Source organism: Phyllostomus discolor, chromosome 4 (genome assembly GCF_004126475.2).
Source record: "Phyllostomus discolor isolate MPI-MPIP mPhyDis1 chromosome 4, mPhyDis1.pri.v3, whole genome shotgun sequence".
NCBI lineage: Eukaryota > Metazoa > Chordata > Mammalia > Chiroptera > Phyllostomidae > Phyllostomus > Phyllostomus discolor.
The window spans coordinates 14698314-14720864 of record NC_040906.2 but is presented as its reverse complement, the minus strand read 5'-3'; the positions used below and the strand labels follow the sequence as shown (position 1 = coordinate 14720864).

The 22551-nt window shown below is 60.6% G+C and overlaps 1 protein-coding gene across 1 annotated transcript; it reads left to right on the top strand.

Annotated features, from left to right (window-relative positions):
- The first annotated feature begins 4669 nt into the window (after window positions 1-4669).
- WNT10A (Wnt family member 10A) lies at window positions 4670-17353 on the top strand. The gene is given in 8 exon segments (XM_028510322.2): window positions 4670-5865; window positions 6894-7156; window positions 14048-14226; window positions 14228-14248; window positions 14250-14429; window positions 16716-16838; window positions 16840-16911; window positions 16913-17353. Coding segments are annotated over 8 exon segments (1257 nt in total). The 5' UTR covers window positions 4670-5749; the 3' UTR covers window positions 17216-17353.
- The last annotated feature ends 5198 nt before the right edge of the window (window positions 17354-22551 follow it).

The following is a 22551-nucleotide window of genomic DNA, read 5'->3' as shown; positions in this document are numbered from 1 at the left end:
GAGGACTGGGCCCACAGTTTGGGAGGGCGGCTGGTCTCCTGCGGGTTTGCATGGCGCCAGGCTCTGGAAGGAGTGTCCAAAGGGAGATGGTTTTGATAGAACGAGCAATTCAGAGCTCCTTACCCTGGCTCCCTATCCTCCCCACTCCCCTGCCCCCATGAGACTGGGCTCTCCTGGCACCCACGGTGAAGAGTGCCAAGTCTCCCCTTGGCATTCTTCTTACTCACTCCTGCCACACGCCTAGGGCTTGGGCCCACACTCTGGCGAAGAAGTGGTCATCCCTCTTTAAGGGAGCAGACTCCACAGAGGGTCTGGGGAGAGCCGACGGGACGCCTCTGCTGGTGCACTCAGCTGCCCTTCAGCTCCCGTCAGGGTTCTAGGGGGGTGCGACACCGTCCTCTGCCCCTCTGTGATCCCCGGGGGACTCATGGGCAGACTTCTAGGGCCACCCAAGTCCGTGGGATTAAAGCACTTTATGAACTGTAGAATGTGATGAAATACGTTATTAGTAACATCAGACTGAACACTCACTTCACCCCCATTAACACTGAGAAGACTGCTCCGAACAGCATTTCTAGTTACACTTAGTGGGAGACGAAGAAAAGTCCCAAGGTTTCTCCTGGCGCCCAACGACATTTCCTTCCATTCCCGAGTTCTTTCTTGGGACACTGATGGTGACCGTGGAGGGAAGAGAGGAGGGGGTTTGAGGATCTTGGCTCTCCAGAGCTGAACTTCACGTCCTCATCTTCCTCCCAGAGAGAGAAGGGGGGGGGGGCAAGGCCGAATGGCTGGGGTTCAAAGCCCCCAATTTTCCCATAGTCCAAATGCTGTAAATGCTCCCATCAAGGTATGAGGGCAGAGCAAGAGCTTTATGTGTGAAGCTGGTGTTGCTGCTCAGAAGTCTACGGCAGAGATCACGCGAGTCTCAGTTTCTTCATCTATATAATGGGAGCATCATCCTGTTTCAGTTTTCCACGCTGCACAGCGAACAACCCCCACGTAACCACTTCTCTCAATCCTTGTGGTCAGGAATTTGTCAACACTCAGCTTGGTGGTTCTGCCCCCTTGCGGCAGAACTTTTGGCTGTGGTGGTGCGGTTAACTGGACGCCACTGGCGGCTGGGCGGGGCGGGGCGGGGCTGAACAGTCCCGGGGGCTTCACTCATAAGTGTCTAGCTAGTGCCTCCGAGCTTCTCCGGGGGCTTCCTGCTTTGCATGTGGCTTCCTCACAGCATGGTGGCCTCAGTGTGGTTGGACTTCTTACCCAAGGCTGGTTTTCAACATAGACTGTGCCAACCTGGGGGGCAGAAGCTGCCAGTCTCTTCTTCTTCTTCGGTTCCAGTCTTGGAAGTTACACAGCTTTGCCATCGCTCTCTATGGGTCAACACAAGTCACAGAACCAGCCACAATTCAAGGGAAGGGGAACTAGACTCCTCCTCTCAATGGGAGAGTGGCAAAGGATGTGCCGCTGTTGCAATCCATCCCACGTCTCCACAGACTTGTGGAAAGGATGTCTTTGAACTGTGAAAAGCACTCAGCACAGCATTTGACACAATAAGTTATGTCCAATTTATGCTTAAGAAATGGTAGTTGCTGTGAGGATAGGGGTAGAAAGCTGGGTATTTAAAAAAATAATCTCCTGTACTTCTCTCAGAGACCACCAGAGGGTGCACAGAGCCCGGTTTCCCCGTGAAAGGGATCAACTGACAGGACTTTTGGGGACCTCGCAGTGGTAGGTGGGAGAGGGTAGGATGAACAGAAACAGAGAGCCACAGACAGCCTGGGTCGAGCTGCCAGGGTTCCGGACCGTCTGGGATGGCTCCTTCCCCGTATTTACTTCTAGGTCCTGAGGGCAGGGAGTGGATGGAGTGGGTGATGTCAGAGAGGGAAACCGGGGCAGCAGCATGAGCTAATACCAACCCGAGCAGGTTAAAAGGAATTCAGAGGAAGTAGCATGATACAGTGACAAAAAGGCCGGGTTTGCTAGCTTGACCTTAACCAAGTTAGTTAATCTCTCTGAGCCTTCGTTTTCCCATCACAAAACAGGGGTGCCTGGTAGCTTGTCAGTGCACGTGAGGGTGCACTGCAATCTCTAACCACCGGTCACATGTTAGTTGGCCCATCTTCTGTGACTCAGCCCAGCAGGAGTCTGGGAACTGCCGTCTGCGAAGAGTGAGAGTAAGGGCCTGAGAGGCCCCACTTTGCCCATTAGCCTGGTCCTTTAAGTTCGGAGATGGCTCTGTGCTCTTGCACTGCTGCCTGGGAAGGGGGCTCGAAACAGAGCTCAGAAATGCCCCATCGAAGCCCCTCCCCCTTGCTGACCCAGCTGCTCAGCCCCAGGCACAATCTGAGCCATCAAGGCTGAGTGACGGAGGACTGTGGAACCCAGGAGAGGGGACAAGAGCACGGGGATGCTCCTGGTGTGTGCGTGACCATATCAGGGACGCCCAGATATGCAGGCAGATGGGTGGGAGGCACCTGGAAGGCTCAGGAGGGCTCCAAAAACATTTCGCCTTCCCTTCGATGGCCGAACACATTAGGTGCTTGGGAGACTGAAGCAGCAAGCTCTGCTCCCTCACCTTGCGGAGGGGCAGGGGCCCCAGAGACCCAGAGAGTAGGACAAAGCGCCCCCTTATCAGTGTGGAACTCCTTCCCTCTCTTCCTCACTGAGGCAAACCTCTCGGGCAGAGCATCAGGGCTGAAGGTCCCACCTGTCCTCACTCTGGTGCCTCCCAGCTCGCCCTTCCCTGAAACCTCCTCCAGAGCCACCACAGCTGGAACCATTCTCCAAGCTGCCTTGCAGCCCTGGTGCTCCCCCACCCCCAGTGGCCCCTGTAATTGTGGTCTCAGGCTGTGGCTGCGGGGGCTGGGGCTGGGCTGAGGGCCAGAGCCTAGGGCAGGGCCAGGGTGGGGCCGAGGGGCTGCCCATGGCATGGGTCACATGGGGCTAGGCCAGACAGTCTTCCTGGGGTCCCTCGGCACACAGGCCAAGGCCCTGTGCCTACATATGCCCTCTCCTCCCGGAAGTGTGGAGGGTTGCCCCAGGCTTGGGTGCTTCTAAACCCTCATGACATCAGCCCAGAACCACGCCCCGGTGCAAGCAAGGCTTGGGCATCATTCCCTGCCGGCTGGGGTTTCAAAGAAAGGGTCTTCTCCCTCTCCTGTACACGTGTATGGTCCGTGGACAGGAGCCGGTGGGAGTGCAAAGACATCCTCCCTCATTAGAGGGAAGCCAAAGGGAAAAAACAATCAGTCCCTCAAGCAGATCAGAAGTGTTTCCCAAATGTGGTCCTCACAGAAATCACTGGGGATACCAGTTAGAAATTCAGACCCCCAGGCCTCGTCCCTGGAAAGGATGACTCAGCTGCGTGGGAATGGAATCGTTATTTCCCACAGTGGCCCACCCCAGCGGAGACCTACGATGTGTGGATCACGGGAAACACTAGTGTGGGCACTAGGCGGGGAGTAGGGAGGGTTAGGAACCCATTCAGTGTGTCTCGTTCCTCACTGAGTGTGCTCCTAAGCCTCTCTGGGCCTCAGTTTCCCCAGCAGCCAGTGGGAGCGTGACTCCTCAGCCCGGTTTGCCCCCGCTGGTGCCCTCTCCCACCCTGGGCTCATGCTCCCTTCCTGGGCCGAGCCTGGTCCTGCCCCGTCTCCCCCTCTACCCTTCCCAAACGCCCTGTGCCTGCAGCGTGGTGGGAGAGAGTGCAGAGGGGAGGGGTGGATGGGGTCAAACAAGGCTCTGGCTGACGCAGACTGCTCCCTGCCCCCGGCTGTTTTCCTGCTGTCCAGCCAGACTGCTCCCCCCACCCCCCCCACACCCCCAGCAGCCTCAAGCCCTTAATTCCTGACAGCTGCAGAGCCTGCCAGCAGAAATGGGGGAGTGCAATGAGGAGCATGCTGTCGGCCTGCTGTTGCTCAGGCCACCTGACAGTCTGGGGACAGAGGAGGCCCCACCCCTCCCCTCCAAGTCCCCAGGAATGGCCAGTTCCAGGAAACCGGCCCCTTTTGGTCTCTGAACCCAGAGGTCCCTGTAGCTTATCCTTAACCAGTAGGGGCTCTCTTCAGAGAGACAGAGAGTAGTGCGGCTGGGAGGGAGGTGTGTGCATAGAGTGGGAGGCTTGTACCCATTTCACAGAGGGGGATGCTAAGGCCACAGTGAGAGTTAGGGTTCACTGTCAGGGCCCAGCTTAGAACTGGAAGCAGAAGCCGAAGCCTCTGTCCCCAACCCTGTGGCTCTCAGGCCCTTGCCTGGGTCCAGTACACTCAGCCCAGTGTGCAGGTCTGGAGGGAAGACAGGAAGGGACCCTGGGGAGGAGTGGCCTGGGCCAGGGGGCTGGTGTTGGGGAGCTCCCAGAGGACCAAGAACAGGCGGCAGAGCCGGGGCAAGACCTGGAGTCTCCGAAAGCAGGGCCTTGGCAAGCAGCACCCAGTGCCTGCTCGGTGGCCGCTGTGCGCAGCACCCATCGAACTGGGTTCGGTTCCAGCTCTTCCTCCTACTCGCTGTGTGATCTCAAGTAAGTCATGGCCCTCTCTGAGCCTCAGGACTTTCTTGTGATATAAAAGAGGATGAAATATGCTGACCTCAAAGCACACTTTTAGGATTAAAAGGATCTGCAAATCCCTCCTCCCAGGATGTGGCACCCCGGGTGCTCTGCTCCCAGACAAGCTGTTGCTGCTGGGGTCCTAGTAATTTTACCTTCATTGGCTAGATGAGGGGACTAGGTGGGGTGGGCCTCCTCAATCCCATTTCACGCAGGGGAAGAGCGTGGCTCAGGGAGCAGCGGGCACCTGCTTAAGGTCACACAGCAAAGAAGAGCAAGATCCAGAAGCTGCCAGACTCCTTTGCAGGATCCCACACCTGCCTCGCCAGCCAAGCCCGGGAAGTCCCCCCAGAGGTGGGGGAGGCGAGCAGAGGGGCCAATCTCTCCCCTCCAGCCCTTGCAGGTGTGTATATCGGTGGAGGGGGCAGGGAGGGGGACCGCTCCCCAACAGCTGCGTCTCAGCCAGGCACCCACACCCCCCAGTAACACACACCTTCCGACACAAACCAGCACGTCCCGCGCCCTGGCACCTCCCTGTGCCTGCGCGCACACACTCCAACGCCTCTCCTTCCTCTGCCCGCCGCGTGGCCGCTCCCACCCGGAATCCTGAGTGGACGCAGTGGCCTCAGGTCGCGTACACTCCTCCACCCACCCCGTCCTGACGTCACGTGGGGTAGAGCCCGGAGACACTCTGGGGGGGGGGCGGGGGGAGGGGAGTCGGCGGAGCTCCCGGGGCCGGGACAGTCACTCTCTGGGCGGTGGGGCCGGGCACAGCCAGCGCCGCCCCCCCTCCAGCCCCCACCCCGTCCCGCCCCACACGCCCTCGGAAGCACAGGCTCGCCGCGCAACGCTGGGGGGCTCCCCGGCACCCCAGCCTCTCGTCCCCAGCCCGCAGCACATCCGGGCCCCCCTTACCCTCCAGAGGCACCAGGAGTTGTCGCAGGGGGGCCTCGGGAAATTCCCTGGACCCCTGTGCCAGGAGGTGCCCGGTGTGCCCGCCCGCCACCCCCCCCCGGGGGCGGTGCCCGGGGGCGCTGCCCCATGGAGCGGGGAGGCGGGCGCCGTCTGCTCCCGGAGCCGTGACCCAAGTCGGAGCCGTGTGTCGCAGCCGCCCCGACCCCCGCGGATCATGCGCCGTCGCCCCTGGCTCTCCAGTCCCGCTGGGCTGTGAGCCCCCCACTCCCCGCCCGTCACGGCCCGCGCGCCATGGGCAGCGCCCACCCTTGCCCCTGGCTGCGGCTTCTCCGACCCGGGCCCCAGCCGCGGCCCGCGCTGTGCGCGCTCCTGTTCTTCCTCCTGCTGCTGGCTGCCGCCCTGCCCAGGTGAGCCCTCACCTTATGCTCCGCCCTCCTGGAGAGCTGGGACCCCCAGCCACGGGGGCCTCTGGCGCTCCTGCTGGGGCAGGGGACCCTGGAAGGAGGGAGGGACAGTGTCGCAGGAGAGTTCTAGTGCCCAATGAAAGTGCTCTCACGGGAGGACGTGGAGCCGGTGACAGAATATGGGCAGTCTGAGGAGACAGGGCAGTGCCCAGCAGAATGGTGGCTACTAGAAGGGAAGGTGTGTGCACGGGGGGCGGGGAGCGAGTACCAAGCTGGAGTTCTGTGCTGTGCTGAGGGAATGCACCCCACCCCAGGAGGCTCGAACTGCCTCGCTCCACCTTGGAGACGGCCCACAGGCAGGGACAGGGGTCAGGGTCTGGAAGGGTGCAGCCCAGGTGGGGTCAGTGAGAGACTGCAGGTGGACATGTTCTCAGTGTGTGTGTGTGTGTGTGTGTGTGCACCCATGTGCGTGCATGGGTGTGAGTGAGCCCAGCAAGCTATGTTGTGAACAGCAGCCTGCATGTGCACATGTGAGCGCTCCTGGGCGAATCTGTAAAATGAACGCGGTGTGTATTTGTGTGTCTTTGTCTATGTGTGTGACTATGTCTGATGAAGGGTGCGTGTGTGTAGGTGCTCCTGGGTCTGGGTGTTCCCCGCACCGTGCAGAAGTGTGTCTTTGGGAATATGACTCTCTGAACTATGTCTTTAAGGGTGGTCTTCGGGGGAAGGCAGCGTACGTGAGCGGCTCTGCCCAGGGATGCACTTACTAAATGCCGTGTGCGCAGCCATTCCGGCCGTGTGCATCTGCTCGTGTTACCCTGGGCGGGTGTGCAGCTCGGTGGGTTTTACTGGAAGTGGTGAGAAGGCCCAGGAAAGGAGAATGCTCTAGGGGTACACTGTCAGGCCCAAACCTAAAAGGCAAGGGTTGAAGAAACATGGGGACTGTGGCCTTGGGGACAGACCGTGCACGTTTAGATGGGGTCCTCCTAGTCCCCCAAACGCTCACCCACCCCCACCCCGCATGCCCGCAGGTCTGCACCTAATGACATCCTGGGCCTCCGCCTTCCCCCGGAGCCCGTGCTCAACGCCAACACCGTGTGCCTGACACTGCCGGGCCTGAGCAGGCGGCAGATGGAGGTGTGCGTGCGCCACCCCGACGTGGCGGCCTCCGCCATCCAGGGCATCCAGATCGCCATCCACGAGTGTCAGCACCAGTTCCGGGACCAGCGCTGGAACTGCTCGAGTCTGGAGACTCGGAATAAGATCCCCTACGAGAGTCCCATCTTCAGCAGAGGTAGCTGCCCCTCATCTTGTCCCTCCCCCCTCCCCATCCAGCACCCCCACCCCAGAACCGATCTGCCAACCATCCCAACCCACTCCCTGGAGCCACCCCCCCAACCCCAGGGCAGACAAATGGGGCAGGTATGGCGTCCGGCTGGGCTGCGTGGGTCGAGGGTGACAGGTCCCATGCCCGAGAACTGGACTCATGGGTGATCCTGCCCTGTCATTGACACTGCGGATCTCAGGCCCAGAAATATCTGTGTCTGTGAGATGCCCCACATTCCCCTCTACCGAGCAAACAGCATTGAGGCTGGCAAGCCTGTGAGTAACAGAGCACCCAGAGTCAGCGTGAAGAGGGGTTGGGGACGTTTGCCAAATGGCGTAGGTGAGGGAAGCCTGGGCAGGTAAAAGGTCTGTACTTCCGAAGAAGCTCTTCCCAGCAGGGTCCACCACCAGCCTCTGTGTCATCCTCGCCACCTTGGAAAACTCTCTCTGAATCAGAGGTACTGGGTGTGTGTGTGTGTGTGTGTGTGTGTGTGCATGCACGCCTGCCTGCAGCCCAGCAGGCCTGGTGGCCCTGCCAATTCCCTTTCCCCTCACAGCTCAGAGAAGCGGAAGCCCGCTCCTGTCCTCCCTCCCCGCCGCTGGGTGACCCAGGTCTCACCTGGGCAACCCTGAGAGCGGCTTGGGCTGGAGAGGGAGGACGGTTTTGTCACTCACTCCTGCTCACACCCACCTCCTGTGTTGGTATCTTAGGCCTCCACTCAGGTCTTCTGGGGGAGCCGGGGTCCTGCCCCCTGCACGGGCCTAGCTGGGTATCTGCATGTCCCCCTCTCAGCTGTTTGGGTGGGGTGGTGTGGAGACCCGGCTCCTTGGGACTTGCCCAATTCTCAGTTGACAGTGGAAGAGAAAGGAGGCGTACCCCTACACCCTCTGGCCTTGGGACCTGAGGCTGCTGGGAGAATCAGACCCCAATGGACCCCGACTTCAGGGAGAACTTAAAGAGCCACGGCCTTCCCCTTTCATCAAGACCCCTCCGAGCTTTCCCTGGGCCCCAAGTCAGGGGCCACCCTAGTCTCCCCCAGCCCATCCCCGGGCCGCCCGCCCCGCCCCCGCGCGTTCTCCCTCCCGCCTCCCCCGCGAGCCCGGGGCGCTGTTTCTCCCTGGCTGAGCCCAGCCCGACGCGTGTGGCGGCATGCAGCCGCGAACTAATCCCCTGCGGGCCGCGGCAGACGGCTCCCGGGCCCAGCCGTGCTGCTCTCAAAGGGGTGCCCCCCACCCGGCCCTGAGCTCCAGCCCCGCCCGCTGCGCGGCTCTCGAGCCTCTCCAGCCCTCCAGGAGCGGCGGGCCCGGACCCCGGCCGGCCGGCCCCTCCGGCGCCCCGCCCCGCCCCAACGCCCGCGCTGGCGGCGGCGCGAAGTGACAGGCCTCTGCACCTTTCCTGCCCCGGCCGGGCCAGGCCGGCGCTCGTCGCCGCCGCGCGCCCGCTCCCGCTCCGGGTTGCTAGGTCACCCGCGCACCCCGAAGCCTCGGCCTCCTTCCAGCGCTCCGGCCCCCGCTTCGGTTTTGCTCCCTGGGGACTCCGGCGGGTGCGGAGCTTCACACCCCTGTCGCTTCCGAAAGGGCGAGGCGAGGCAAGCCCTTTACCCCTCCCGGGCCTTGGTGCCCCCTCTTCCCCTCTGGTCCTCGGGTCCCCTCTGACGAAGCCAGGCGTCCCAGTGGCTGCGCCGGGGGAGGCCCGCGAGGCCTGGCGGAGAACGCGAGGTCTTTGACTCGGGGGGCGAGCTGTGAGCGGTGGAACCGCGCGGGGTTGGCACGGCGCCAGGCGCTCCCGGGTTCACCTGCAGTTTAATAAGCGGGAGGTGAGCTGGGGGGACGGGTGGGGGGAGAGGTTAGGGGTGGAGGGGGAGACTTGCCGGGGCTAGCCGGGCGGGGGCGGCGCCCAAAGCGGGGAGGGGGTGGGACGGCGGCTCCTGGCTCGGCAGGGGAGCTGGGCTCCTTCCTCCGGCCTCAGGAGGCCTGCGTCGTCCTTCGCCTCTTGGGCTTCTGCTCCCGAACTGCGACACCTCATTTGTGCCCCTCCCTGGAGCAGGGGACTCTGGGCTTCTGGAAGGAAATTCCACTCCTCCCTCAGAGACCCACCCTTCTGCCCCTCTCCTCGGGCCACATCCCTTTCACCCTCCTGAGGTCGTCTCCTGGTCGTCTTGGCCTGTCACCTGCAGGACTAGCTAAATTTAAATCCCATGGGACCCGCTCTTGGTGGCACCCAGCTCCTGTCTGGGCCCTCCCAAATTTCACTTCTTTTTAAGCTATGGATTGTCCATGGTGGGGTCAGTTTCTCCCAGGTGGAATATCAGGGTGCAGAGCCCCATTCTGACCCAGGCCACCCCATGGGGTTTCTGAAAGGTGCGTTTTGCCATGTTTTAAATAGAGACTGCTAGGAGAGCTGGTCTCTTGGGGCTTCCATCTTAATGGTCTTACTGTTGTCTAATTGTCCTCGAGGTGGGCTGGGCTGAAGGGGTAGGGCTCTAATGCAGCCCAGAGAAAGCAAGGAGACCGACAACCTAGAGGAGGTGCTTGGAAGGCAGGGCGCACAATAGGGCTTTACCTAGCCAAAGTGAGGATGGGGCCAGTGGTGCTGGAGCTTGGGGTTGGGGGGACAGGAGAGGGGCTCTAGGGGGCCGGAGCCAGAAAAAGGCTGTGACCTGAGTGCCAAGGGCACTGGTATCCTCAGCTTTTTGTTCGAGGACCCAGAGGGTTGGTGCCTGGGTGGGTGGGGTGCTGGGCAGAACATCAGCTGGAGGGGAGCTCTTCCCTGTGAGGACTAGAGGAACCCACCTGTCTCTCACTCAGGGTGCAGGGGCCCGAGGGAGATTTGAGGACAGAGCTGCCTCAGACTGGCCCTGGGCCCTGGAGTGAGAGGAGATGAGAGGACAGAGGGAACCTTGATGGAGGGGGTGAAGGAGATCGGGGAGCAGGTCCTGGAGGTCCCATGTGGTTTAGGCACACCTCTCCCTACGGCCCAGCTATTCAAAAAGAGGGTGCGTGAGGCCCTGCAGCAAGCCGGGGTCCCAGCGCAGGGGCAGCCAGCAAATTAGAGCCCAGCCTCTGTCCTCCAAGGCCCTGGCTCGCTCTTCTCCCACCTCCCTTTTACATCCATCCTCAGAGAGTCTTGCTTTTATGCCCCCGTCTCCAGGCTTGGGGTCCATGGTAGCACTCCGTGGGGACACAGAGGTCCAGACGGTCATATCTCAGGGTTACCTGAGGTCCTATCAGTCTGACGGCACCCAATAAATCAGCCAACACATACTGCGTACTTGCTGTGTGTCAGGCACTTTTCCAAAGCACTTTATCTACACTTTAGGGCCCTCAAACAATCCCCACTCGGTCGGTCCTGTTATTATCCTCACTTTACACATGAGGCTAAGAGAGGATTAGTCACACAGCTTGTAAGTGAGCTGCAGAAGCAGGACTCCAGTGCAGGCCAGCTGACTAGAGATGGCGCCCAGCCCCTGCCCTACTGCTTCCCCACCTCCGTGTGCCCCCAGGAGAGCTGTGCAGTGAAGGAGCAGTCCAAGAAATGAGAGCGATGCACACACACACACCCCCTACCCATGTCTGAGCGAACGTGTAGCCCCATTCAGTGTCACCCCTAAGTGTTCCCATATGCACACAACTCTCCCCCCCTCTCTCAGCCCAGGCACACAAGCACACACAGATTATTTGCACAGAGGAATGGACCAGCCCTCTCTCCTTCCCTGATTCTTTGATTCACATGCACGGGACTCAAGCTTCTCTGGACCCTCCTGGTTCCCACTGGCTCCCGAACCCTCTCTCCTCCACACTCCCCTACCCTCCAGACCTCCTCCCACAGTCCCTTCCTGGCCGTTGGCTTCAGCCTGTAGCAGCAGCTGACTCCACTTAGATGCTGGCAGTCCCTGTCCTAGATCAAAGGCAGGGCGGCTAATTGTGCGTCTTAACGAGCCCCCCACCAATGCTCGGGGCAGCCCAGCTGGCCGTGGCCCCACCCTCTCCCCCTCCAGCTGGCCAGATGGCACGGTGCCTGCGTCTGCCCCAGACAGTCGGGGCCAGGACCGAAAACTGGGGCCCTGAATGGGAGCTGGGGGCAGACCCAGGGGGCTGGACTTCTCCGAGGCCTGGATTCTTAGAATGAAGGATGGCCACACAAACCCTGCCTGGGCACACCTACGTGTGGTGGCTACTGGAGCCAGGGGACGGTTTTCTTGCTGCTGGGGGGAGGCATGGATGTTCCCTGCAGGCTGTGGGCTACATTTCTCCAGATCCCCCCAGCCCCGCCCTTGAACATCACAGAGCCTGGAAGATGGCGGTGGGCCCAGCACATCCCCTTGGGCCAGCCTCTCTCTTTTTTTAAAAAGTAATTTCTTTCTAGAGAGAGGGGAAGGAAGGGAGACAAAGTGGATTGGCTGCTCGTTTGCCTCCCGCATGCCCCAGCTGGCCTACAACCCAGGCATGTGCCCTGACTGGGAACTGAACCTGTGACCTTTAGGTTCACAGGCCCACGATCAATCCACTGAGCCATACCAGCCAGGGCTGGACCAGCCTCTTGCTCTTTCCTGGTGCCATGCATAGGCAGGGCCACGGGAAACTGGGCACCGGGCTACCTGGGTTTCTTATTCAGCAGCAGGTCTTCCCTAGAGTCCAACATCTCTCAGCAGAAAGTTGTCAGGCCTGGGAGTTGGGTCCAGCTTCATAACCCCTGTGACCTTGGGCATCCCTTTTTTGCACTGCGTGCGTGTGTGTGGTGGGAAGATTTCTGAGGCCTGGGCTGCCTCTGGAGGTCTGAGTATTGCCATTCATCCTAGGAGTGGGCTGATGACCACTCAGCGATAAGAGAAGGGTTTCATAGCCCCACAGACAAAAGGCAATGCGTGTACACGGGGTGTGCTCTGCAGCCTGGGTCTACCCTCCTTTTCCTGGGGCCCCAGCTCCGGAGCAGTGCCGACTCCTCCGCAGCTCCCACCGATTCCCAGCACCTCCTTCGAGGGCTCCAGCCCCATCCCCATCCCTCCCTGTCTGCTCCCAAGATGCCATGAGCTGAAGAGACGATAGGGAAGGACAGTCTGCTTTATGGTTTCTGGTGGCCCAGGTGACTTATTCTAGAGCAATGAGCTTCTAGGCTCTGTCCTGGTCAGGGGCACTGAAAACAATGTCCTAAAACTATAGAAATAGTGGGTGAGGTCAGGTAGCAAGAAGTCCTCAATAACAGCTAGGGTTTATATAGTGCTTATTATGAGTGTGGTATTATTTTAAGCACTTTAAAGTTACTAACTCATTTAATTCTTGGAACAACAATGAGGCGGATAATGATAACCCTGTTTTACAGATGAGGAGACTGAGGGACAAGAAAGTCAACTCACTTGGCCAAGGTCACGTAGCTATTGACATTTAGTAAGTGGAAGGGCAAGATGTGAACCAAGCAATCTGGCTTTAGAGTTCAATTCTTTACTATACGTCTTACTTGGGTTTTTCCTTTTCTTGTTGTTGTTGTTGCTACTGTTGTTTTGGCTGGGCAGGAAGAGGAGGACAGGCTCTGATATGCAGAGGGTGAGCATTAGGGGTAGGAGTGGGCTGGGTCTCTGTCCAGTCCTGGTCAGCTCTCTGGATCTGTGAGTCCTCTGAGAGCATGTCCTTCCAGTCCCTGGTGCTGGGTCAGAAGGACCAGAGTCTCTTCTGGACCTCTGACCTCCCCCAAGGCCATCCGTCTCTGGGCTTCCTCCACGGGTAGATTCTTCTCCTTGTATGAGGCCTGTTATTGCTCGTGGCTTCTCCCATTGCCCACACAGGTTCAGAGCCTGGTCAGAAACTTGTACCAGAGCCTGCTCCTCACTAGCCCTTTCTCAGATGCAGAATAAGCAAGAAACAGCGTGTGGGTCCAGGAGCCAGGCGCTCCTCTTCAAGTAGGCCTTCCTTGCCGCAGGCCGAGACCTACCCGGGCTTTCCCAGAGAACAGCCCAGCTGGGCGCACCAGGAGGAGAGCAGTGCAGACAAGTCAGTGGCCAGGCTGGCCCAGCCCTGGGCCCCTGAGAGCGGCTCCTCAGGGAGTTCCTGTGCCCCTCGAGCATCCCAGGGGAAGTGTCTGCCTCAGCTCACCCTCCCCTCTCAGGTTTCAACACCACTGTGTGCTTGGCCCTGTGCAAGGCGCGGACTCACCTCCAGCACCCCTCAAACAACCCTCCGCTGAGCTTAGACTCACCCCAGGTGGCTGGGTGGTGAGCCTTTCGGAGCAGACTTTCTGGGATGTCCTGTGGGCAGCAAAGGGGGAAGCCCTGCTGGTTGCCGTTCTCTGCCTCTCACATCCGGGCCTCAGAGAGGGTTCTGGGGAGACCGGAGGGAGCATCAGGCAGGGCAGGCAGTCTGAGCTCAGGCACTTTAGGAGGAGGACACCTGTTCCTCCGATTTACCCTCTGCCCATTACCGTTTCCTGCAGCCTGGAGTTCCGTGACTGGGAACTCACTCTTTCGGTTGCATTTGCCTTCCTCTGCAGGCGTGGTGTTCAAGTGCACTATCACATGAGAGGGAGTCAGTTAAGTGCCTGATCTTCAAAAGAATGTTTACCAGATACTTTCTGTCCAACAGGAGAGATGTAGACACAAATTCCGAGCTTGCTAAGCTGTGGTGTTAGTGAAACGGAGAAGGGAGTGCAAACAAGGGCTTAAGGGGGAGACCGCTGCCGCTCCAGCCTCTGTGCTGAACTTCGGATGTGATTTCTGACCCGCTTTGACTCTGTGCCCTGTAACAGACCTTCCCCCAACACTGGGCCTCTGTTTCCCGTCTGCATGGTGAGAAGACTGAGCTGGGAACGCAGAGATAGGGGATGTCAAGGCCGCTCAGAGCCTGTGTTCTCCTGGATCTCGACCCGCAGGTTTCCGAGAGAGTGCCTTCGCCTACGCCATCGCCGCCGCCGGCGTAGTGCACGCCGTGTCCAACGCTTGCGCCCTGGGCAAACTGAGGGCGTGTGGCTGCGACGCGTCCCGGCGCGGGGATGAGGAGGCCTTCCGTCGGAAGCTGCACCGCCTGCAGCTGGACGCGCTGCAGCGCGGTGAAGGGCCTGAGCCATGGAGTTTCCCGACAACCCAGCCCTGCCCCCCGCCAGCCCTGGCCTGCAGGACTCCTGGGAGTGGGGCGGCTGTAGCCCGGACGTGGGCTTTGGGGAACGCTTCTCTAAGGACTTTCTGGATTCCCGCGAGCCTCACAGAGACATCCACGCACGCATGAGGCTCCACAACAACCGAGTTGGGAGGCAGGTGAGAACTACCTTCTCTATCCCCTCCTCTGCACTATCCCTCTCTGCCGAGCCCTGCCCCCACAACCTACCTCTCCTCTGGGGACCACAGGCCTCCCCCTAACGCAGCAATTTTCTCATTGCCCCCTCCTAATTCAGCCAACAAACTGCACTGAATACCTACTGCGTGCTAGGCACTTCGTTAGGCCTGGGGACAGAGGACAGAAGCAGCCTGTGCCCTCATCAGCTCACCCTCTGCGGAGCAGCCTGCTCTGCCCACTTCCTCTGGGAACAGTGGTGAAAGGCAGGGTTTCCGGGCAGACCCCAGGGGTCTCGGCCCGGCTCTGCCACCCCTCTCTCCTCCCTTTAAAGTGAGAAGTTTGACTGGATCTCCCCTGAGGCCCATTGGCTCTAGTGTTCCATGAGTCTGTGATATCCTCCGCTGTGCCCCCTTCTCTGCCAACCTTTCTGTGCAGGTGGGGAGCTCCTCAAAGTGGGGTTCCCAGGGACTGCCGTGGAACTGTGCTCTAGGCTCCCCTACCCTCAAATGTTCGCACTAACCCAAAGTCTCATTCATTTGAGAGAGAGAGGAGATAAAAGTAATAGTGAACTGGATTTACTGAGTGCTCACTACAGGTTAGGCACTGTTTGGAGCGCTTTGCTACATACTAGCCTATTTAGCCCATGTGACTCCCTGTCGAGGGTACTGTTACGAACCTCAGGCTAAGACGTGGGAACTGAGGCACAGAGAGACTAAACTTGCACAAGGAGGTGTAACCAGTGAGAAAGTGGTAGGGGCAGGATGCACCCCCGGGGCCCCTCAGCTCTGAGGCCCTGCCGTTGTGTTTACAGCGCAGCCCCTTCTGTGCGCACACCTACACGGAGGTGCCTCCTGGCCCTTGTGGGTGCTCAGCACCCTCCTTTCCTGATTATCTGGCCTCCACCCCTTCTCTCGCCCCTGCCAGGCCTGCTCAGGCCTCCGTCCTGGCTCCCCTCACCCTGGCTGGCACCCTTTCCGTCTCACTCCCCTTTCTCCTGGCCTCCCAGCCCAGGCCGGTTCGCCTTCCCCTTCCACGAAAACTCCAAGCTGATCCAGCTCTTCCTATTCTGACTTAGAGGTGAGGTAAACTGAGGCATGTCCACCCTCAGGTCCAGCCCAGCTCCCCCCAAGCCCTGCCCTGTCCATGCAGCTCTTTTCCCAAGCTTCAGTACTATCCCAGCCCCTACCGACAGCACCTCCTCCTCCTCGTTAAACTGGTTAATTAATGGCTGCTGCCTGTGGGAAGCAGATGTTCTGGGGCTGTTGGCCAGGGCAGGCATCAGGCTAGTTCCCACGTGGTGCTGACACCGCAGGCGTCGGGAGTCCTTTCAAAACTTGGGGGACGAGCGAGGGTCACTCTCTCGTGGCCCCACTGCCCAGGTTTGGGGGCTCAGACCATTGCCCCCCCACCTGAGGAGGTTTCTGAAGTGGAATGGCGGGGAGAAGGATGTGGTCAGTCCCCTGGGTCCTCTGGTGAGGCTTCTTTGGGGGGAGGCTGCAGGCTGAGAGCTGGGCAGGCGGTGGGTAGGTCCTGTTCCCTCGCCACCTCCTTTGGAGGCCTGGGAACCTCTCTGTCTACTTTCATTGGGTTGAGGGTCTGGCTCATTGGGGTCTCTTCCCATTCTGCATTCCAGTAAAGCCTTGGGGCCCTGTTGTTTTCACTGTTTCTAGGGGGAGCTGTGGCAGTCAGCATTGGGCAGAATGAGCTCGAGCTGGTATACTGGGGGAAGGGGTGTCTCCCAGGTCCCCCCCCCCACCTCCTTAAGCCTCAAGAGCTTTCTGAGGCTCCCCGCAGCCCCGACTCACCGCCTGGAGCAAGGCCAGAGGCTTTGGGGATGGGATGTAGTGGGGCAGCAAACGCCAGCTCTTGGCCCCCGCGGAGGGATGGAAGGAGAGGGAATTTCCCTGAGGATCTGGGATCCCCCCTCAGGAAGCCAGAGCCCCAGCCCCAAGGGCCCCCTGCAGGTGCTGAGAAAGGCGGGCCGGAGAGGGAGGGGGAGCAGGAAGGAGGGAATTCCCCCAGGGCCTGGCCTGGTGGGAGGTGGATGCCGGAAGCAGCAGAAGAGCAGGCAGATTTCTTTTCTGGACAGCCTGGCACAGGAGCTGTGCCACCCCGTCCCGCAACTCCGCTTTGGCCTCAGCTTTTGCCTCTGTTCAATGGGAGCTGGTTGCAAAAGGCTCTGATTCTCACGGGACAGTGTCTCGTGTTGCGAGGAGGGCTGTGGGGCTGGCCGCAGGCGTTGCCTCTCACCGTGCTTCCCTCTGCAGGCGGTGATGGAGAACATGCGGCGGAAGTGCAAGTGCCACGGCACTTCAGGCAGCTGCCAGCTCAAGACGTGCTGGCAGGTGACGCCGGAGTTCCGCGCGGTGGGGGCGCTGCTGCGCAACCGCTTTCCACCGAGCCACGCTCATCCGGCCACACAACCGCAACGGCGGCCAGCTGGAGGCCGGCCCCGTGGGGGCAACCCTCCGCGGCCCCGGGCGTTCCCGGGCCACGCCGCCGGGCCAACCCTGCAGACCTGGTCTATTTCGAGAAGTCGCCCGACTTCTGCGAGCGCGAGCCGCGCCTGGACTCGGCGGGCACCGTGGGCCGCCTGTGCAACAGAGCAGCAACAGGCCCCGACGGCTGCGGCAGCATGTGCTGCGGTCGCGGCCACAACATCCTGCGCCAGACGCGCAGCGAGCGCTGCCACTGCCGCTTCCACTGGTGCTGCTTCGTGGTCTGCGAGGAGTGCCGCATCACCGAGTGGGTGAGCGTCTGCAAGTGAGCGGAGGGCTCCGCTCCCTGAGACTGGCCCTTTCTCTGCGGCTTGCGATCTTGAGAAGAGTCGCTTCGGCTCCTGGGAGAGGAGGCTGGACCGCTAAATCTTATAGGAACCTCCCAGTTCTGAGGTCGTCAGGTTTGCAATCACGGGGAAGTCGAGACCCCATCACTCACTTTGGGCTGCGGGACTGATCTGCCTCTCCACTCTCTGCCCCAAGCTCAGCTGGGCTGGGAACACCCCCACTCGCTAGGGCAGTGTCAGCCAGGCAGCCCCAGGCCTGTCTCCTTTCCTCCCCTCGCCCTTTCCCCTGGAGTGGGAGAGAAGGAATGGAAGCAGATCACAAAGAAGAAATGGACATAACTGGGCCGCAGTAACTCTCTCGACAGGCCGCAGACACCCTCCCCAGCAGGCCTCCACCCCTCGTCATTCAATGAACAAATATTTATTTTGCACTTGTTGTGGCCTGGTGCTCTTCAGGCGATAAGGTGCTGGGGACACAGATGTGAATAAAAGAGACAGCACCTGCCCTCTTGGAGTTTACACGCTGGCTGGGGGAGTGGACAATAAACAAGTAAATATACAAACAAGGTCATTTCAGACAATGCTGTGTGTGATGATGAAACTGAAGCAGGATGATTGGGGGGAGTGGGGCTCCTGTGGATAAGCCACTGGGTTTTCCAGGAAGGCCTCTCGGAGCCCCGATACTTACGCTTAGACCCCCATGATGAAGGGGGAGCCATGCACAGGGAGGGTAAGGGCTTCCCAGGCAGAAGCCATGTGAATGGCAAAGGAGAGGAACAGCGAAGAGGCCCATGGAGCTGGAGTGAAGAAATCAAGGGGCAGATCAGTAGGAGAAGAGCTGGGTGCGGGGCAAGGGTCACATCACGTGTGCTAGGCTCTGGAATGAGTTGGGGTTTGTTTAAGAGGAATGGAAACCTTGACAGGGTCTTAGGCAAGTGTCATGGTCTGAGTCCCATGTGGGTCATGTAGGGGGGGAGCTGGCTGAAGGGGGCCACACCGACAGCAGGGCAGCCACTGAGGAGGCCACAGCTGTCTTCCAAACCAGAGACAGGGCCTGGACCGGATGGAGGCAGCGGGTGTTGACAAGGCGCTGGATCACGAGCCCTTGGCGGCAGAGCTCTAGCAGTCCACCTTGTGCCTGAACCCTGTGCCGCAAGCCAGGGCGAGTGGCAGTGCCCAGCAGCACCCGTCAGCAGAGACAGGAGGGCACTCAGAGAGGAGTAATCCTGGGCAAAGACCCAGCTCAACCCAGCCTAGTGCCCCAGGGAGCAGGTGGGGCTAAAGGTGCGGCTGGGAGAAGGGTGGCGCGGGAGGGCCAGGAGACTCACTGTCTGGATTTTGGTCTCTCTGAGTCCAGGCAGGGGAGGAGAGTTGGGGGGGGGGGTGTATGTAAGACTGAGGGGGTGGGGACATCCTTCCTGGCCTCCTGTGCCCCCCAGATCCCCAGCCAGGATGCCCTGGGCAGGTCAGCAAGCACGCTCTCCCTGCCGTACCCCCATGAGAACACTGCTGAGCTGGTTCGGGTGCCACACTTTCCTTGGCTCTCAGATCTGATGTTTTTCTGGAACAGACCCTCAAGGAGGAGGAGGGTGGTAGAAGAGGAAGGTGGGATTGGGATCTTGGGGAAAGAACACTTGACCTACTTCATCCAGGTCGCCTGCTGTTCACACCTGGGGCCCTGCTGTCTGCCTCAGTTCACCCTAGAACGGCACCCTTCCTGATCAACCAGACAAGGACAACGTCTGAACTCCTCTCCTCAACTGCCGGCCTGCAAAAAGCCCCCGTATTTCCCTAGCCCTCTTCCACATCTCTCCCTGCCCCTGGGGAGGCGTGAGGATGAAAGGACGCACCCTGGAGGCCCACCAGCTTGGAGGTTTGACCCCACTAGCTTGTCCTCAGCTCCTGCTCCTCCAATGTCTGCATCCAGCAGCTTCCAGACATGGCCTAAGGCAGCGTAGCCTTCCTTCACATGCTCAGCTCCTCTGCCTCTCTGGAATACAGGGTTTCTCTCCCCATCCCCCCAAAGACAGCCTCACAGGCAGGCCGGCAGGCAGGCAGGTGAGAGTCCCCAGGGAGGAGGGGTAGGCAGGAGCAGCCAGACACACCTGCCTCATTCCTTTCCTCTTGTTCACCCAGGAGAGCGCTGTGGGGGCTGGGTTCCCTGCCATCCCATCCCAGGGAGGAGGAGGAAAGGGGTGGGGGAATGGTGGCCTGGGGAGGGGGCCCACTTTCATCCCAGCGGGGGGCGCCCACTACGGCATTGGCTTCAGCCTCACTCTCCTCTGACTGCTGTGCCTGAGGAGGACAGAGCTGGGGAAGGAGAGACTGCAGATAGGGGGGTGGGTAAGGGGTCAGGGTGAAATGAGGAGGCTGCAACCCCGCAGAGCATGCTGCCTCCAGAGGGAGGGGTGGGCGGTGGGGTGCAGCAGGGGCTGGACGCCAGTGCTGTCAAGGCGAGGTGATCTGACACATGCGAGTCCGACCTGGGAGGAAGGGGGGAGACACTGGGGAAGGAACAGATAGGTCGTTGCGCACCCCCATCCTCTCGCTGGGTGTGAAGCTGACTAGAGTCCCGGGACCCAAGCTGGACCCCATAACCCAACCGACAGGGGTGCGTGGGATTGGGGAAGGGCCCTGAAGGGAGACGTGGAGGTGACGAAGGGCAGGAAGAGGGGCCCAAGAGGCACTGGGCGTGTGCATGCTGACTGAAGGGCGAGGCAGGACTGTTTGTGCTGACTGCAGATAGGAGAAATGGGCTGAGGTCAAGTGGGACCGTGGAGGGAGATGGGAGGAAGAATTCTCCAACAGCTCGGAGAGGACCAGGGCTGTGATGTGGGAACCAGAACGGGTGCACCAGAGAACATTCAGAGGAGAAGGGGACCACCTCCGCCCCCCACCACTTTTCACCTTGTCGGTCACCGGGGTCCTCTTCTCGCAGGAGGAAAAAATAGCATGGTCTAATGGAGCCTGGAGGGTCCCGATGAGAGGAAGGGAGGGGACTAGTAGAGAATGAGGGTGGTGGACAGATGGGCAGGCAGTAGTGGGGTTAAGGGTCAGGGAGAAGCAGCCAGATTGGGGTGGGGACCAGAACCCAGTCATTCAGCTTTACAGACGCCCAAGATTGGAGGGTTGGAAAAAAGAGGAGGGGAGAGGCAAAAGTAGAGGCTTTGGCAGCTGTAGGAGGGCCCTGGTGGTTGAGAAGCAAGGTCAGGGGCACCGGCCCGCCCTATCCCTCCTTCCCTGGAATTAAGGTGCCCCCAGCTAGCCCCCCCCCCCCCCCCCCCCCCGCCAGGGGCCTTCCACGTTGGAGTTTGGCCAGGCCCTAGTCGCAGTCCCCCTCCTCCCTTTCCACCCCCACTTCTCATGTGGTTGCCGGCAGCTGCCTGCGGTCGCCCCAACCCCTGCGCTCAAGGCACGGGGACTTTCCAACAGGGGAAAAAATGACTTAATGAGAGTGGGAGCCGGGAGCGGGAGGGACAGGTCCCTGTAATCACCGCTCCGCTGTTGGGCCTGCGCGCCTCCGGGGCCTACCCGGCTTCCTGCTGCCAGCGCCCCCCTCGGGCTCTGCTGGGAGGGGAGGACGGGCTGGGACAGGGGGTATCCTTTTACACGTTCCAGGCTCTCTGGGGCTCTCCGGCTGCTTTGCTCCCTAGGTTTGCAGTGCTGGGACACCCCATGATCTCTCTCTGGACTTTGCCCTTGAAGTTGGGGAAGGGCAGTCTCCGACAGGAACCAGGGTCCTCTGCTGGTGGATTAGAGGGGTGAGAGATCTGAGCAGAGCTGAGCCCTTTGCCGCTTCGCGACTGCGCACTTCGAAACGCCCCCGGTTTGCTGTGGCAACCAGGGCATTCGAGGTGTGGTCCGTAGGGCTGGGAGGCGCCCCCCCACCCACCTTTTTTCGCCGCCCTCGGGGCCAGGCCGGGCTGCTGCGGTGCGCGGGGGTGGGGGTGTGCCGTTACCATGGCAAGGGTGCGCTAGGTAGGGCACATTCTTCCCCAGGGGGGAGCGCCCTAGGGATACGAGAAGGGGGGTGACGGGGGGTGGCAGCAAGAGGAGTGGGGGGGGGGTCAAGACGAGGGAGGAGACTCGACAAGACTAACCAGGACTTCTGGGGTTGGGCTGGGGTGTCTGGAAACTGCCCCCCCCCCCCGCACTCCGGGAACGTTCCACTCCTCGCACTCTCGCTGGGGGTCAAGTCCCCCACCCTCCCCCCACCCCGGTTTCTGGGGAAGGGATCCCCGACTACCGACCCGAAGGTCTTTTGGCTTCCTCCAATGATGGTCTCACCGAGCTAAGTGTCCGTCCCCTTCCCCCCCTCAACCCCGAGCGGCCCAGACTGCGACCCAAAGCCCTGCAATTAAGCCCCCTCGGCTGCCCCTGCGCTGCCCGCCGGTCCTCTGCCAGGCAGGGCCTGCACCGCCAATTACACAGCGTGCAGCAGCTGATTACTCCGGAGTCCGGAGAGCGGCCAGGGGTGGCGACAGCAGGCAGGTCTAGAGGGCGGCTGTCTGGGGTTGCCCCCTGACCAGGGTCCTTAACTGGAGCTTCGGGTGAGGCCTTCTTAGTTCAACTTCTCCACTCTAGACAATATGGAGAGGATGGCTCTACTAACTGTTGCGTCCTGCTGTGCCTCAGTTTCTCCTGGAATTTACAGAGAACCCAGGACAGGGAGATTTCTGTGATGTCGCAGTGTCTGAAATCAAGGGCTGGGGTCTCCAGAAGCTCCAAGTCTTCAAAGCTGGCCCTCCTTCCTGACGCACACGGTCGCGTGGGTCCCTACAGGCCCTGTGCCCCGCCCGGTAGACCCGACCTTGTCTGTCTGAGCCAGTCCCAGAGTCCCTGCCAGCCCATACTGCACTTTTGTGGGAATCAGAAAACGGCGCCCCCTCCGGGCGGGAAGCTTCCCTTTCTGACCCACTAGTGAAGGCAATCTGGGAGCCTGCAGAGCACCGACGATGGGGCGCTCTGCCACTACCCTTGCCCCCTGTCATCCTTTTTCCTCTCTCTCTCCTGCCTGGGGTCTGCAAAGGCTAGGGTAGAGCTCTTTTCTCCCGCGGTCCAGCTGTTCACATCTGGCGGGCAGCTGCGGACCCGCCCACTGAGAACTGCTGCGGACTCAGCGCCCTCTGTTGGTGAGGAGCGGCGGCGTACGAGCTTTTCAGCCCGGAAAGCCCGCCGCCGCAGCCGGCTTGGGGTCTCGCTCCAGTTCGGTGGGTTCCGGTTCCACCATTCAGCGCCCCTTGCACTTGGGTACAAGCTGCCCTGTGCAGAACGTCGCTCCAAAGCCTACTGCGTTAGGCCCGTCGCATTCCGCTGGC